The 17,887-nt window shown below is 40.6% G+C and overlaps 1 protein-coding gene across 10 annotated transcripts in view; it reads left to right on the top strand.

The window, feature by feature from the left end:
* VEZT (vezatin, adherens junctions transmembrane protein) overlaps window positions 1–17,887 on the top strand; it is a 91,115-nt gene that overhangs the window by 41,150 nt on the left and 32,078 nt on the right. For 4 of the 10 annotated variants that reach the window (XM_062203106.1, XM_062203107.1, XM_062203104.1 and 1 more), the window contains 3 exons: window positions 10,606–10,781; window positions 13,183–13,458; window positions 16,135–16,284. The exons of 1 other annotated variant lie outside the window; for it this stretch is intronic. In XM_062203106.1, coding sequence (XP_062059090.1) covers window positions 10,606–10,781; window positions 13,183–13,458; window positions 16,135–16,284 — 602 coding nt within the window. Of the gene's footprint in view, window positions 1–525; window positions 577–10,605; window positions 10,782–13,182; window positions 13,459–16,134; window positions 16,285–17,887 lie in introns of those variants that run through there. 5 more of the 10 variants (XM_062203105.1, XM_062203111.1, XM_062203113.1 and 2 more) reach the window with 4 other exon arrangements.

Here is a 17,887-nt window from a genome sequence, read left to right as displayed (position 1 = left end):
TCCCGTATGAGCACCTGTCTGAGTCCCTGTTGCTCTGCTGCCAGCCCACCTGCTAATGCACCTGAGAAAAGCAGTGGAACATGGCCCAAGTACTTGGATTTCTGCCACCCACTTGGGAGACCTGGATGAGGCTCCTGGCTTCACCCTGGCCCAGCCCCAACTGTTGTGGCCACGGGAATGAACCAGTAGATAGAAGATTGATCTCTCTTTCATTCTGTCTTTCCTTCCTTCTCTGTAACTCTGCCTTTCAAATAAATAAATAAATCTTTTCAAAAATAAATTTTAAAAAAAGAATGTTTAGGTAGAAAATGATAGATATAGAATTTGAACACTGATCTCCTAGTTCCAAAGCTCATGCTCTTCAGCAAAACATACTACCTCCCTAAATTGATTATGATTATTTTTTCACAGACTAAAATTACTTTTATAGCAATCCAAATTGTCAAGTTCTGTGTTAAGGGTTTCATCTTTGTAGAATGAGTGTTGCTAAGGTCACTGAAATGTGTTGTTATCTACATAGACTATCATCTTTATCCAAGTGGAGCCATCTCCTTCTTCAGTGATACTAGGACTGTGGTAAGGTATATGGATCCATATACATTTTTCTGTGGTTTGATCGTAGTCTGCATAGGCCTAGTCTTCATTCTTGGTTCTTTGTCACTAGGCACATTTTCGTGTCGTATTTCATTATAAAGTGCCAGCTTCTGTATGCATACCTTTTGTGTCTTTTTATAGAGAATGATAGGAATCCTACCTAAGAAACAGTTAACTAGTAAAGGGCAAGAAATTTCCCAGTCGGCCTGTGGTATAACATTGTTGGACTTTTCCCCTTGATTGTGACATATTTAAATTTTTGTTAGATATACAGATACTGAAGCTGCACCTCTTTCCTTTTATAAAAATATTGGTAATTGCTCCACGATACCTGAACATGTTAGTTTTTTGTTTTGTTAAGATTTATTTATTTGAAAGACAGAGTTACAGAGAGGAAGAGACAGAAAGAGAAAGAGATCTTTCACCCACTGGTTCACTCCCCAAATGGTTGCAACAGCCTGGGCTGAGCCAGGCTAAAGCAAGGAGCCAGGAACTTCTTCCAGGTCTCCCACATAGAGGCAGGGGCCCAGACAGTTAAGCCATTCTCCACTTCTTTCCTAAGCACGTTAGCAAGGAGCTGAATTGGAGATGGAGCAGGTAGTATATGAACTGGTGCCCTTATGTAATGCCAGCATTGCAAGTGGAGGCTAACCTGCTCTGCCATAACACCAGCCCCTCATTTTTCTTCCTTCCTTGCCTCCTTGCCTCCTTCCCTCCTTCTTTCCTTCCAACTTCTCTCTCTCTCTCTCTCTCTCTCTCTCTCTCTCTCTCCCTCTCTCCCCCCTCCCTCCCCTCCCTCCCCTCCCTCCCCTCCCTCCTCCCTCCCTCCCTCTCTCCCTCCTCTCTTTCTTTCTTTCTTTTTATTTATTTACTTGAGAGGTAGAGATACAGAGCGAGGGAGGAAGAGACAGAGAGAAAAGTCTTCATCTGCTAGTTCACTCCCCAAATGGCTGCTAAGGCTAGAACTAAACCAGCCTGAAGCCAGGATCCAGGAGCCTCCTCTGGATCTCCCAGGTGGATGCAGGGGCCCAAGGACTTGGGCCATCTTCTACTGCTTTCCCAGTCCACAAGCAGAGAGCTGGATCCGAAGAAGAGCAGCTGAGATACGAACCAGTGCCCATATTGGGTGCCAGTACCACATGCAGAGGCTCAGCCCACTATGACACAGCACCAGCACCCCTCCACCACCTTTTTTTTTTTTAAGGTCAATTAATTTATTTGAAAGTCGGAGTTAGAGAGATCGATCTTCCATCTGCTTGTTCACTGCCTAAATGGCTGCAATGTCCGGGGCTGATCCAGGCAAAACTCAGGAGCCAGGAGCTTCTTCCAGGTCTCCCACATAGGTGCAGGGGCCCAAGGACTTGGGCCATCCTCTGCTGTTTTCCCTGGTGCATTAGCAAAGACCTGGGACCCAAACCTGTGCCCATATGGGATGGCAGCACTGCTGCCTCACAGTGCCAGCCCTCTCATTTTTCTTTTTATTAAAAAAAAAGTATTTATTATTATTTTTTTTGACAGGCAGAGTTAGTGAGAGAGAGAGAGACAGAGAGAAAGATCTTCCTTTTTCCATTGGTAAACCCCCCAAATGGCCACTACGGCCGGCGTGCTGCAGCCAGCACGCTGTGCCGATTTGAAGCCAGAAGCCAGCTGCTTCCTCCTGTTCTCCCATGCGGGTACAGGGCCCAAGCACTTGGGCCATCCTCCACTGCACTCCCGGGCCACAGCAGAGAGCTGGACTGGAAGAGGAGCAACCGGGACAGAATCCGGCACCCCGACCGGGACTAGAACCCGAGGTGCTGGCGCTGCAGGTGGAGGATTAGCCAAGTGAGCCGCAGTACCGGCAAAAAAAGGTATTTGTTTGAATGGCAGAGTAACAAAGAGCAGGAAAGATAGAGAGAGAGAGAGAATCTTCTGTCTGCTGGTTCATTCTCCAAGTGCCCACAACAGCTGGGACTAAACCAGACCAAAACCAGGAACTTGGAATTTTAGAATTTCACCCTTGTCTCCCACTTGGGTAGCAGGAATCCAAGTACTTGAGCCATCTTCCACTGCTTTCCCAAATGCATTAGTAAGAAGGTGTATCAGAAGCAAAGTAGCAAGGACTGTAACCAACACTCTGATATGGGATGCCAGCATCGCAAATGTCAGCTTAACCTGCTACACCCATCTTTCATTATTCATTTCTGTAGTACTTTCTTAAAGATTAAAAAAAATTCCCTTATAGCAATAATGAAGGTGCTGATGATAGCACTTCTTAAAGAACTTTTAGCCTATAAACTGCTTCTAGACATGTCATCTCATTTGATCTTAAATAACCTTATGAAAAAGTGCCATAATGTTAAAAAGTGTATAAAATCATTGAAATAGTTTGACACATGAATAAATTCCCTTCTTTACCTCCAAGGAAGAAAAATAGAAATCTCCTTATTCTTCAGCTGTACCTTCTCATATCCTTTCTTTAAAAAAAAAAAAAGATTTATTTATTTTTACTTGTCAGAGTTATACATAGAGGAGAGGCAGAGAGAGAGAGAGAGAGACAGAGACAGACAGAGAGAGGTCTTCATCTGCTTGTTCACTCCCCAGTTGGCCCCAGCGGCCGGAGCTGTGCTGATCCGAAGCCAGGAGCTTCTTCCAGGTCTCCCACGTGGATGCAGGGGCCCAAGCACTTGACCATCTTCTACTGCCTTCTCAGGCCATAGCAGAGAGCTGGATCAGAAGAGGAGCAGCCAGGTCTCGAACCTGCACCCATATGGGATGCTGGCACTTCAGGCCAGGGCGTTTACCTGCTGCACCACAGTGCCGGCCCTTCATATCCTTTCATTCCATCCAATCAGAGATCCTCCTATGTTTTCATGCCATTTCCCTGTATCAATCCTAAAAAGATCTCATATTCACCAATTCAAGTTCAAATCCATCACTTCAGCATTAAAGAATCTGTATAATTCATTCGGCCCTAACCTATCTTTCTAGTGTTGTCCACTAGTATTTTCCTTTTTTCCATTTTTGCTGTCTATGTCTGTGTTCATGCTATTACAGTGTGGTAGAATTCTTTCTGATTTTTTTGTGGTCTATTGGGATCTTTTCAGTAAGGAATCCTAGTTTTTTCTGAAGACCTTCCAAAAAACTTTAGCCTTTTGTGTTGTGTTCAGCGTGTGATTTTTCTTTATTGTGTTTTAATTATTTTTGTATGTAGTAAGAACACAGCTAACACTTATGTAGTGTTTGCTCTATGACAGACACTCTGTAGTATTTTATAGATATTTACTTCTTTATTCCTCACAATAACCTAATGAAGTAGGTACTACAAGGTTACTTCAAAAGGTTCACAGAATGGTAAAATTAAAAGATGAATTTATGGAACCGGCACTGTGGTGTAGCAGGTAAAGCCACCACCTGCAGTGCTGGCATCCCATATGGGCACTGGTTCAAGTTCCAGCTGCTCCATTTCCAATCCAGCTCTCTGCTGTGGCCTGGAAAGGCAGTGGTTGATGGGGCCCCTGCATCCATGTGGGAGATCCGAAAGAAGCTCCTGGCTCCTGGCTTCAGATAGGCACAGCTGCAGCCTTTGCAGCCAATTGAGAAGTGAACCAATGGATAGGAGACCTCTCTCTCTCTGCCTCTCCTTCTCTCTCTGTGTAACTCTGCCTTTCAAATAAATAAATCTTTTTTTAAAAAAAGATGGATTTATTTTGGTGCAAAAATTTTTGAAATGCATGTACAGCATTTTCATGATATGCATTTTCCATGAACTTTTGGAAACCACCCCCTTATATGCATGGATTTCAGAATTTTTCACATCAAAATAAACATCTTTTAATTCCATGCTCCATGAACTTTTTGAAATATCTTTGTATTAGTATCCCTTTTTCACAGATGAGGAAACTGGCATAGAGAGGTTATTAACTTAAGTTGTAGAATATAAACCTAGGAACTCATTCTAGGACAAGAGAGAACAGTCTCTGAAACTTGTTGAGAGTAAGTCAGAGTTTACTGTAGTATACCTCCCAGCCGCACAGAGCTTCCTACCAGTTGATACCTGCTACTATTTAAGTTGATCAGAATTCATTCCTTTTGCATTTCTTCATTTGTTTGAGACATAGACTTGAGCTTTTCCCCTACTCAAATAGGGCTCTTGTGAGAGATTCTTAAATTGCCAAGTATTGATTTTTCTGATATTTGGTTGTTATATTATGATACTATTTCCATATTTTTGCAGTTATTTTTAATATTATTTTTTAAAATCTTACTATTTATTTGCATTTTTTTATTTGACAGAGTTAGACAGTGAGAGAGAGAGAGACAGAAAGGTCTTCCTTCCATTGGTTCACCCCCCAAATGGCCACTACGGCCCAAGCTATGCCGATCAGAAGCCAGGAGCCAGGTGCTTCCTCCTGGTCTCCCATGCGGGTGCAGGGGTCCAAGCACTTGGGCCATCCTCCACTACCTTCCTGGGCCACAGCAGAGAGCTGGACTGAAAAGGAGGAACCAGGACTAGAACCTGTGCCCATATGGGATGCCAGCACTGCAGGCGGAGGATTAACCAAGTGAGCCACGGTAGCCCTGCATTGTCTTTGAAAGAGAGATCTTCTTATACTGGTTGCTCCCCAAATACCCACACCAGCTAGACTGGTCCAGGCCAAAATCAGGAGTCCAGGACTCATTCCCAGTCTCTTTTATGAGTGGTAGGAACCTAAGAACTTGAGCCATTATCTGCTGCCTCTGAGGATGCCTAGTAACAGAAAGCAGGATTAGAAGCACAGGAGCCAGGACTGAGACGCAGTCACTCTGATATGGGATGCGGGCATCCTGAGCAGCTTCATAACTGTTGTACCACATCCCCTCCACCCTCTGCCATGGTTCTTACCTTTACAATTTATACTAAAGTGTTAATTTGTTGGTTTAATCTCAATTTGAATAGCTATAATTACTAGAATAAGGCTCAAGTTTTTCCTTTCTAGAGGCAGTATGATCATTAAGATAACACTTGGAGTGTTTTGATCCCTTTCAAGTTACTTTTTTCTAAATAATAAATCTTTAAACAAAATTTATTATATTTATTTGAAAGACAGAGTTACAGAGAGTGGTAGAAATAGGAAGGGGGGGGGGGGTTCTTCCATCTACTGGTTCACTCCCCAGATGGCTGCTGCAGCTGGAACTGAGACGATCAGGAGCCAGGAGCTTCTTCTGGATCTCCCACATAGGTGCAGGGGCCCAAGGACTTGAGCCATACTCCGCTTCTTTCCCAGGCAGATTAGCAGGGAGCTGGATCGGAAGTGGAGCAGCCAGGACTCAAACCGGTGCCCATATGGGATGCTGGTGCTGCAGACCAGAGCTTTAACCTGCTACTCCACAGTATTGGCCCCTCAAGTTTCTTTACATTGTTGGTTTGTCACACTGTTCAATCAGCTATTTCTAAAGCTATTAATACTTCCTCTAACACCAGCGCCATGGCTCAATAGGTTAATCCTCCGCCTTGTGGCGCCAGCACACGGGTTCTAGTCCGGTTGCTCCTCTTCCAGTCCAGCTATCTGCTGTGGCCTGAGAGGGCAGTGGAGGATGGCCCAAGTGCTTGGGCCCTGTACCCGCATGGGAGACCAGGAGGAAGCACCTGGCTCCTGGCTTCGGTCAGTGCAGTGCGCCAGCTGCAGCACACCGGCCGCAGCACACCGGCCGCAGCAGCCACTGGTGGGTGAACAACGGAAAAAGGAAGACCTTTCTCTCTGTCTCTCTCTCTCACTGACCACTCTGCCTGTCAAAAAAAAAAAAAGAATACTTCCTCTAAGCATATTGATGTTGGTGTTAACCTAGTTTTGCAGATGATTCTGATACTAAGGAATGGTGTTGAATAAGAAAGTAATAGATTAAGAGGAATCTCTATCTGTGAAGAGGGAGAACTCCCATCGTACATTAATAGCATTCTCCCTGTCAGCCTGGCTTTTATCTAGTTAGGCTGCACTAAGCTTACCCATAATTAGGTACATAGAGTTCTCATGAAAAGTATGACTTAAAGTTTTTTGGCCGGCACTGCAGCTCACTAGGCTAATCCTCCGCCTGTGGCGCCGGCACCCCAGGTTCTAGTCCCGGTCGGGGCTCCAGATTCTGACTCGGTCGCTCCTCTTCCAGTCCAGCTCTCTGCTGTGGCCTGGGAAGGCTGTGGAGGATGGCCCAAGTGCTTGGGCCCTGCACCCGCATGGGAGACCAGGAGGAAGCACCTGGATCCTGGCTTCGGATCGGCACAGCACGCTGGCCGTGGCAGCCATTTGGGGAGTGAACCAACAGAAAGAAGACCTTTTTCTCTGTCTCTCTCTCTCTCTCTCACTGTCTAACTCTGCCTGTCAAAAAAAAAAAAAAAAGTTTTTTAATACTTGTATTTGAATATGGTTGTGTCTAATTGGAGAATCCCAACTAAGTAGTACAGTCAGTATATGAAGATTCTGGTCACAGATTACTAAAAACTTGCTTTGCTGTCTTCTGCCCTGCTTGCTCCCCCTGCCCCTTCTTTCTTTCTGTTCTTTTTTTCTTCTGCCTCCCTTTGTTTCTTTTTTTTTTTTAAGCTTTATTTTATTAGTATGAAAGATAGAATTACAGAGAGAGAGGTAGAGACAGAGAGAGAGTCTTCCATCTGCTGGTTCACTCCCCAAATGGCCACAACATCCAAAGCTGAGCTGATCCAAAGCCAGGAGCCAAGAGCTTCTTCTGGGTCTCCCGTGTGGGTACAGGGGCCCAAGTGCTTGGGCCATCTTTTACTGCTTTCCCAGGTGCGTTAGCAGGGAGCTGGATTGGAAGTGGAGCAGCCGGGACTTGAACTAGCACCCATATGGGATGCTGGTGCTGCAGGTTGGGGCTTTAACCCACTGTGCCACAGCACCAGCCCCCTCCCCCCACTTTCTTCTCTTCTGCTTCCCTTCTTCCCCTCCCCCCACTTCCTTCCTTCTTTCTTTTCTTCCACCTTTCTCCCTCCTTCTCTTTTTCTGCCCTTCCTTCTTTCCTTCCTTCCTTCCTTCCTTTCATTTTATTTATTTATTTATTTATTTGAGAGAGAGTTACAGAGAGTGAGAAAGAGAAACAGAGCAAGGTCTTCCTTGGTTCACTCTCCAAATGGCTGCAACGGCTGGAGCTACACCAATCTGAAGCCAGGAGCTTCTTCCTTGTCTCCCATGTGGATGCAGGGGCCCAAAGACTTGGACCATCTTCCACTGCTTTCCCAGGCCATAGCAGAGAGGTGGATTGGAAGAGGAGCAGCCGGAACTAGAACCTTTGCCAATATGGGATGCCGGTGCCGCAGGTGGAGGATTAACCTACTGTGCCATGGTGCCGGCACCCTCCTTTTTCGTTCTTTCATCAGTAGTATAGTGAATTGTTGTGTTCTCTCTCTCTCTCTCTCTCTCTCTCTCTCTCTCTCTCTCTGTCTTTTAAGATTTATTTTATTTAGGGGCGCCGGATTCTATCCCGGTGTTGCCCCTCTTCCAGGCCAGCTCTCTGCTATGGCCCGGGAAGGCAGTGGAGGATGGCCCAAGTGCTTGGGCCCTGCACCCGCATGGGAGACCAGGAGAAGCACCTGGCTCCTGGCTTCGGATCAGCGTGGTGCGCCGGCCGCAGCGGCCATTGCAGGGTGAACCAACGGCAAAAAGGAAGACCTTTCTCTCTGTCTCTCTCTCTCACTATCCACTCTGTCTGTCAAAAAAAAAAAAAAAAAAAGATCTATTTTATTTATTTGAAAGGCAGAGTTACAGAGAGATAGGGGGAGAGATAGAGATCTTCCATCTGCTGGTTCACTCCCCAAATAGGTGCAATGGCCAATGCTGGGCCAGGCCGAAGCCAGGAGCTAGGAGCTGCATCTGGGTTTCCTACGTAGGTGCAGGCACCCAGGCACTTGGACCATCCTCTGCTGGTTTTCCTAGTGCATTAGCAAGAATTTGGATTGGAAGTGGATCAGCTGGAACTCGAACCTTCACCCATATGGGAAGCTGAATTTGCAAGTAGTGGCTTAACCCACTACACTACAATGCTGGCCCCTGTTCTCTCTTTATTAAAGTGGATGAGACATCAAATAATTAAATAGTTCCCAATGTTTTAATCAGGACTATAAGACAAGAGAGGATACAGTTGTTCAAATATGAAATATAAGTGCTACAGCAGTATATGCCGTGTATGTCAGTGGATGGTCAAACAACCACATAGGCTAAAAGAAAGATTGGCTTTCCATTGAGAAGATGTTCTCTCTTTGGATTGAAGGTAAATAAAATATATCCAAGTAGGCCTAATATTAAAGATATTCTTCTCTTTCTGTAAAAGTGACATATAATAATGATCAGGAAGTCATGTATTCAGTTTGCTTTGTAGATCACCACACTATCAGCTAGGGCTGGAATCTGGTGTGGAAATGATTAGCTAAGAAGACAAATCTAGGGGCCAGCACTGTGGCATAACAGATAAAGCCGCTGCCTGCAGTGCCGGCGTTCCATATGGGTACCAGTTTGAGTCCTAATGCTCCACTTCCAATCCAGCACTCTGCTATGGCCTGGGAAAGTAGTAGAAGATGGCCCAAGTGCTTGGGCCCCTGGACTCATGTGGGAGACCTAGAAGAAGCTCCAGGCTCCTGGCTTCCGATTAGCCCAGCTCCAGCCATTGTGGCCATTTGGGGAGTAAACCAGTGGATGGAAGACTCTATCTCTCTGTTTCTGTCTGCCTCTTTGTAACTCTGTCTTTCAAATAAACAAATAAATCTTTATTTAAAAAAAAAAGAAGAAGAAGAAGACAAATCTACTGTACTTCCTTCAAACCCTAGAGCTTGCTTGTTTTGGTTTAATTGCTTGAAGGCCTTGTCTATTAAAAATTCTCTTTATTTTGATCCTATAGTTAAAAAAAGATCGGCTTTTTTTTACTAAATTTATTCCTAAATTTACTAAATAATGAAACAAAAATTTCTGTTGCGGCAGACTATATATAGAAAAGCAGAATCAACTACCAAAGACTTAAGGATTTGAAATCAAATTTGGAAAGTCACTTAATCTTTTTGGCCTTAGGTTTTCTGTCTGAAATGGAGAGGAGGAGGATAATGTATACAATAGGGTTACTGTAAGAACTGACCTATCTGCTCGAATAATGCTACCTCATTTGGTCTGCATACCACATGCGTTATGCACACAATATCAGATTATTCCCCCAATTTAGAAGGGCTTTTATCCTGTCCCATCCCACTCTTCCAGCCCTTCCATCTGGCCAGTTCTTGTTCATCTTAAAACTTAGCTCAGCTTAACCTCATATTTTCTGACTTTGAGTTTGGTCCATCAGTGACATTATTGTATTACTCAAGGTATATACCTCATTGCACTCCTTTCCACATTATATGGTATCTACTTAATTTTTGGTTCTCTCCATTGAATGACAAACTCTCTAAGAGTAGTGACTTGTAAATCTTGTTCATTGTTTGTGTCTTCTTCGTCAAGCATGGTGCCTGGTTTAAAGGAGATATTCTTTGATCATTGGATGGGAAGAAGAGAGGCAGGAATAAATGAGCTGGTTTAAGTGAAGGCATTTTGTAAACTATACAGTGCTGTGCAAATGTTAGTATGGATTTGCATTATATTCCTCAATAATTCTTTTTAATATTCGAATGCCTATTTTTAGAAGGTTTTGATTTTGCTGATATAATTCTTAAATATTGGCTACATTGGTACAATATCTAGGGTCAACATCTTAAATTAATGAGTTAGGGTTAACTAGACAGGTATATTAATCTGTAATTACAGTACAATTTAAAATTAGAAAAATAAAAATTGTGCTTCACATCTGGTGGCTCAACCGTGTCCACCTCAATTGTTATTGTTTCACGTTTTACAGTGAAAATAAAACTTGATGTATCATATTGAAGATCAGTTGGACTATTACATCTTCTTGGAGCCTGGGCTGAAAATAAGCACCTCTAAATTTTATTAGTGTTATGAGCTTAACATTTAATACAATATTGCGTATGTATTAATACCTCTCTTCCGATGTTTTAATGGCAAGGATATTGGATTCCGACTCGACTCACTACATACCATCCTGCAACAGGAAGTCCTGTTACAAGAGGATGTGGAGCTGATTGAGCTACTTGATCCCAGTATCCTGTCTGCAGGGCAGCCTCAACAACAGGAAAATGGACACCTTCCAACATTTTGCTCCCTGGCAACCCCTAATATTTGGTACTGTCCAGAAAATATCTCTCCTGACTGCTTACATATAGAACATTAGCAGAGGAAATTCATCATCATGTTCTGCATTATAAAGGCATTATAAACATGCCATACATTAAGCATTACAATTAATGTAATAATTGCCAGAGGTAACAATTGCTTTTCTAAAAGAATTACTATTTAAAATTAAGCTGGAAAAAAATCCAATTTGATTATTATATTTTTCCAAACTTAATAAAATTAATTCTGTGCTTAGCAGCTCAACAAGCAAACCCAAGAAGAATCTCCTACTTGTATACCTGTGTACATGTGTATGCAAACCTAGCCAGTCCTTTATGTTTCCTTAAATTAACAGATTATGTCATAACCACATTGTAGAGACACAAAGGTTAGGATGGGACATGGAGGTAAACAAGTTAACTCTTTCTGTGTTGGCTAAGAAAGGATTGTACAGTACATAGTTTTTAAAAAAAAAATTTATGGGTAGTAGAAGACATAATTTTATTAGTCACACTATCCTAAAACATCAATACTTGAAGTATTTGAGTCTGATACAGGAATCCCAGGCCATAATCTATGGGGGATGAAAAGGAGGAGTATGAATAGTAGAAAGGAGTAGTAGTAAAGAATTGTTATATCCTCTTCAATTCAAAAAATACATTAAATTATTGCTCCAACTCTTGTGCTTATACAAGCAGTTGCATTCGTTGGCCTCAGTGTTCAGAATTTTGTCTTTCTTGTCACACTGACGAGTTTCATACTGTAACAAGTATGATGTTTTCCAAATGTGCAGTTACTCAGATACCATCATGAAGAAGTAAAGCATCTTATTTTTTGGAATAGAAGCATTTAAGATGTTGCTAGATGAACTATAGGTTTTAAGAATTTACTATTTTACTTTTATGTTTCCTTTAGTCACAAATGTGATTAAACAACTATGAACGCTATAAATGCTTTTAGAGTTTACTGTTAATACATTTAAGTATATAATGAGATTTTGCTTTATCATTTAGAAAAAGGGGAATTTCAAAGGTAATCAGGGCTGACAAGTGTTTTTGGAAAAGCATTCTTACCTGTGGCTTTCTTTGCAGTGTGACTATAACTCTTTCTAAGTGTTGTTGACATTGTTTTTCAGATAGTCTCAGGTACATCCCCCTGTGCTCCCTTCTTAGTTAAATATACACATTTTAATGAAACCCTTCATTGCTTAAAAGAAATGTTTTAGTTTATGATATGGAATTGGCCTGAATAAAGAAATTTTAGATATATTTTTATCTTAATTAAAACAGTGTAAAAGAAAAAGTTTGTCCAAATCATGGTCTGTGCCAAGTATATAGTTTTAAAACTGGTGATGATTATTTGAAGTGTAGATCACTATTTAAAATAATTACTTCTCAACTATTTATTCCTCCTAGTTGGAAAAGTGTTTATTTTCTTGATGTCTTTACAAATAAGTCTGATTATAGAAAAAAGGAATTCATAGTATGTCTGAAAGAATATTTTCACTTTGAAATCTGTGAAATTAGATTTTAAAATCTGAAATGGACTTTTTTGGTTGAGGGTTCTGTGTCTTTTCTTGAAGTGACTTCTGAAGATAACTATTTCTAATGTCTTTTACCTAAACCTAATAACTCAGATAGCAATACCCTAGCGTCACTGGCAAGCTACTAGGTATTTTAAAACTACAAAGATACTTTAGAAAGTTGATGGACAATGGAATTAAAAGGTAACTTTATTTTGGTGCAAAAAGTTTTTAAAATCTTTGCATAGTTTTTTCATAATACACATTTCTCATGCACTTTTTGAAGGCCTCTCATGTCTATATTTCAAAAAGTTTTTACCAAAATAAACTTAACTTTTTTTTTTTTTTTTTTTTTTTTTTTGGACAGGCAGAGTGGACAGAGAGAGAGACAGAGAGAAAGGTCTTCCTTTGCCGTTGGTTCACCCTCCAATGGCCACCGCGGCCGGCGCAGCACACCGATCCGATGGCAGGAGCCAGGTGCTTCTCCTGGTCTCCCATGGGGTGCAGGGCCCAAACACTTGGGCCATCCTCCACTGCACTCCCTGGTCACAGCAGAGTGCTGGCCTGGAAGAGGGGCAACCGGGACAGAATCCAGCACCCCGACCGGGACTAGAACCTGGTGTGCCAGCGCCGCTAGGCAGAGGATTAGCCTGTTGAGCCACGGCGCAGGCAATAAACTTAACTTTTAATTCCATTTCCCATGAACTCTAAAGTACCCTCTTATTTCACATTACCTTATTAAATATCATTTTTTAAGTCTTGCTTTACAAAGAAGCTAGCATTGTCTGTTGTAGTAAACCTAAGTTTACCATCACTTTTACTGATTGATGACTCATTTTTCTTTTTCTTGTCTGATGGATGTCATTTTCTTGATTTCTCTGTTCCTAGGGATGTCTCAATGCTATTTGCCTTCATTAGTTTGCTCATTATGCTTCCCAGTTGGTGGATTATATCTTCCTGGCTGGTTTGGGGAATAATTCTATTTGTTTATCTGATCATTCGAGCCTTGAGATTATGGAGGACAGCCAAACTACAAGTGACCCTAAAAAAATACATTTTCCATTTGGAAGATATGGCCACAAATAGCCGGGCTTTCACTAACCTTGTGAGAAAATCTTTACGTCTCATTCAAGAGACTGAAGTTATTTCCAGAGGATTTACACTGTGAGTTCATTTTTTATTTTATTTTTCAAATGGTTTTTTCTACTAAATAGTTCAGGGAGACTATTACCTGTTTACATCTCCATGTTGTATTTATAAGGAAAAATGTGTTTTTCTTTAGCACTTGCTAAAATCCATTAACTGCTAAGTGAAGGAATAAATAACACTATATAGTGTATTTAATATATTTGAATGAATCTGTTCGTCTACTCTGACAAGCCAAAGTACTTGGAGAATCCAGATTATTCCATATGTTGCCATGTAACTATGTAAGATATATGCAGAGAATGCATGGCACTGAACTTAGCATGCTGTAGTTGCTCAGTAAATGTTGATTGTCAGAGGCCTTCACCCTCCATTTAAATGATAGCTGTGTCTGACATGAATTCATTTTGAAACATCTCAACATCTATTAATAATACTCTTCAGGTAAATACTAGGAGATACTAAGCCACTGAAACTCAGCATATCATACAAATAGTGATGTTTCACATTCCTTTTGGAAATTAAATATCACCAGTCTAGCTGTAAGTATGTTAGAAGCTACAAGATATAGTGGCTCCTTATTCTGTTTTAAAAAGGAAAGTTACATTTATTGAGCCCCAACTATGACCCATATCCTTTGCTAGGCACTCTGCATACAACTAAAGGCACACATTGTGATTGGTATAGTAAATACTCAGACCCATTTCATCGACCTTCTAAAGCCTGTTTCCTGTATGCTAGGCTGCCTGCCAAACACTAACAAGGACAGCTGTACTGCAGTATATTTAAATGATTTACATAACCTTTGTAATCTATAGGTGGGAGAAAGTAAATGGGGAAAAATAATTATTGCTTTTAATGAGCTATATCTGGAAAAGCGAGAGTGAAAAACCTTCAGTAGTCATCGCATCCTTCACTCTGCTGTGCTCTAGAAAAAAAAAAATAATCTGAACATAACGACTGTAACTGCAAACTCATGGCTCAGAGGCATGAAGACTCTCCAGCAGTTTTCTTGTTCTTCAGTGTGTTGTGTTCTACACAACAATTCTGAGTATTTAAACAATACAAGGTGTAAGAGGGCTTAACTTCTGCTCAACTCTAAAGCAACCCATGGCGTCTGCTGATTTTGTCCTTCTGTTAGGTTAAGTCCGCTTGTTGATAAAGGATAGGAGACTGCAGCAAATTTTGAAAGTTAAAAATTAGTAAGAGCTCCTTTTCATTCTTAAACAGCATTTCACTGAGAGGACTAAGTAAAGTGGCTCCACTCTTTGTCTAACTTCTGCTTGCAGTTCGCTGCCTCTTGTCATTTCCCTCTTTTACCCATATTATGGAAGTGGCATGAAAAGGTAAAGTGGGTCAGTGAGACATGATTTACCTCCAGATGGTGACTTTCTACCTATTCAGATAGCACATAGGCAAAAGAAGTATTGGAAGAAACTATGCTTTGTCTCTAAGTGGACAATGTATTTTTAAAAATTAGGAGAAATAATAGATTTTAAAACAAATTTTTTAGGATTTTTGGCTTCTAAACTTGATTTAATAAAGTAGAGCACAAGCAGTCGTGCTGCATATTGTCATCATGAGTGCTGCTTTGTTTCTGCTTCAATTTGTCCTCTCTGGCAAATAATTTAACCCTTCATTGCCTCCTTTCTTATATTTGAAAATAAACCTGTCAATCACTGTTCTTTCAATGCTTGAATGTATTTTTGTTTGGTTTCATAGTTTTAAATTTTTGAGTTGGAAGTCTTGTCTTAGAGATTTGTTGCTATAGTGTAGGAAATTTATAAATGCCAATATTTTATTTGGTTATTGGGAGAAAGTACTGGTTAGGTGAAAAAACTATTATCCAGTAGCTGTGTACTATTGAATCATGTGTACTTTCAGTTATACGTGAATACATTCTGTGTAACTGTTGCAGATAGATTCTGTTCATCAATCTTAGGGAAAGTGCCATGAAATGTGCTTCCTCTTGAACAGTGTGAGAGTAGCTCTGCTGCTGCATAGTAATCCTTACTTTGCCTTTCTACTTGCATTCCCCTGTTGGCCACTGGTCCTGTTATCTTTCTGCGTCCCCTACTTCATTTTGAGTAGGTAAGTGCCAGTGGCAGCAGGTGGGTAAGTAATTTTGCCCTATTTTTCTGAATGTACAGAATGTATTATTATATGTAGTATTTGATTGTTCTGTACAAGTGACCAAATATATGATTATTGAGCATATGTAAATATATATTAAGAATATAATTTTTTATAATTAAGCCCTTTTAAACATCCTGTATATATATATATATATATATATATATATATATATAATATATATAGAGAGAGAGCTGAATGTGAAATACTTCCAGTGTAGTATATTTCAGCGAGTAGAGTATCTGCATAAAAAGATGCAAACTTTTACATATTCTTGCATTTCTATCATATCTCAACTAAAATTCATTGTTTCTGCATATCAGAGGAAGCCTTAACTCTTGGGAGATTTTCATCTTTCATTTGTCTTTTTTTTACTGGTGGCTATGTACATATCAAGGAAATAAGTGGCTATTTGTAAGACATGAGTGGGATACTTATAAGTACTTTCTAATGAAAGTTTAGAAAAAGACATTTTTTTCTAAGTTTAATAATAGAATTGTGGATTTAGGAAACAAATGCTTTAGGACACCTGTACAGTTGTATCACATTTTACTTTTCAAGTTTGCTTGACAGGGTCAGTGCTGCTTGCTCATTTAATAAAGCTGGACAGCATCCCAGTCAGCATCTCATCGGTCTTCGGAAAGCTGTCTACAGAACTGTCAGAGCCAACTTTCAAGCAGCAAGGCTAGCTACCCTATATATGCTGAAAAAATATCCTTTTCTGTCTGTCCATGAGAATAAGCCATGTTTCCAGAGTCCTGAATATAGATACTATAGTTACATCCTGTACATGTGAACTATAAACTAAGATTGTCTGTTTTGAAACTAATTTCCATCATCACTTTTATTTTAAAACTGGAAATACATTCCAAGAGGAATGACAATAATAGACAGGAGGAAGTTCTTCTGCTCTTGTGTGGCTCATTTTTAACAAGGGAAGGACTAGAAGTGCCTCCCTTCACTTACCCAGAGAATAAAGTCAGAAGAGCCTGGATTTCCTAGGTCTGGCATTTTCAAAAATTCCTCACTATGGCACATTTGCATCATGGTAATAACCTGGCAACAGGAAATCTTTTCCCCTTCAAAAACCAGGCTCTAGAGGCAGACCGACTTACATTCAAATCTTGGCTCTACCAGTTACTGCCTAGTGGACCTTAAACAGTTTCTTAACCTCTTTGTACTTTGCTACTCATCTTTAAATAGCAATAATAACATAATCTTCCTTACTGTGTTTTTGTTAGAGCATATGAGTTAATGCCTGTAAAATGATCAGTGTCCAGCCTGTAAAAAGAAGGCAAAGACTGCATAACACAATATGTATGTCACTTAAATTTACTTAATCAGGAAATTGGTTCTTTTAGCTAGAAAACAAAGGTATATAAGATCTTTGTTTTGATAAAGATTCATAAACAACTTAAATTGTGAATAAATGAAGGGCAAGAAAATTACACTAAACCTTCAATATACTAGGTGTTGTGGCACTGATAATGATAGTGCTTAAAGTTTACAAAATAGTTTGTATTCTGTCATCATATCCTACACAAACCTTCCTAGCTACATTGTCTTTTCTGTAATTTATGAGAAAATAAAAATAAAAGTCAAGTGACTTGCTCAGTGTCACACAACTAGTAATATGTTGTATATTGACTGTAGGACTTAGAACTCGAATCTCTCTCTCTCTTTCTCTCTCTCTCTCTCTCTTTCTTTCTGTGTATATTTATTGTGCCATTCTACCCCTTTGAAAATGGATAGAAAGCATTTTAGTTCTTGTTAAGAATTTGTACATTCAGTTTCCCCACTGCCTGCTACTTTGTGACACACTCCTCTAGGTGCTGGGAAGACAATAAATATGTGCGCTACCCTCTTAGAGATGTCTAAGTACAATCAATGGGTAAGCCAGTGCTCGTCATACAGCATAAGTGCCCAACGTGCCTTCCAACACAGCAGGACAACATGCTTAGCTTATGGGGTCAGACAAGGCTTTCAGGGAGGTGACGCCTGAACTGACCCACAAAGAATGAATACAAGTCTTTCATTCCATGACAGTGGCATCTGAACTGCAAGTAGTCATTCAGTAACTATTCCCTGAAGGTAAACTCAGTGCTGACTAATATGCTAGTCACTAGATATACGATGGCAAATACAGTAGACATGGTCCGTGCTTCATGGAACTTACCATACAGTGAGCAGTAGGAGAATGAGGGGGACAGCCTGACAAAAATTGCACATTATTATAAGAGTTCCTTATACTAGTCACTTTTCTAAATATTGGGGGCCCACCAGTGGATAAGGTAGTGAACACCCTTGTTCTCTT

Source organism: Lepus europaeus, chromosome 10, assembly GCF_033115175.1.
Source record: "Lepus europaeus isolate LE1 chromosome 10, mLepTim1.pri, whole genome shotgun sequence".
Taxonomy (NCBI): Eukaryota; Metazoa; Chordata; class Mammalia; order Lagomorpha; family Leporidae; genus Lepus; species Lepus europaeus.
This window is presented reverse-complemented; position numbering and strand designations above follow the sequence as displayed.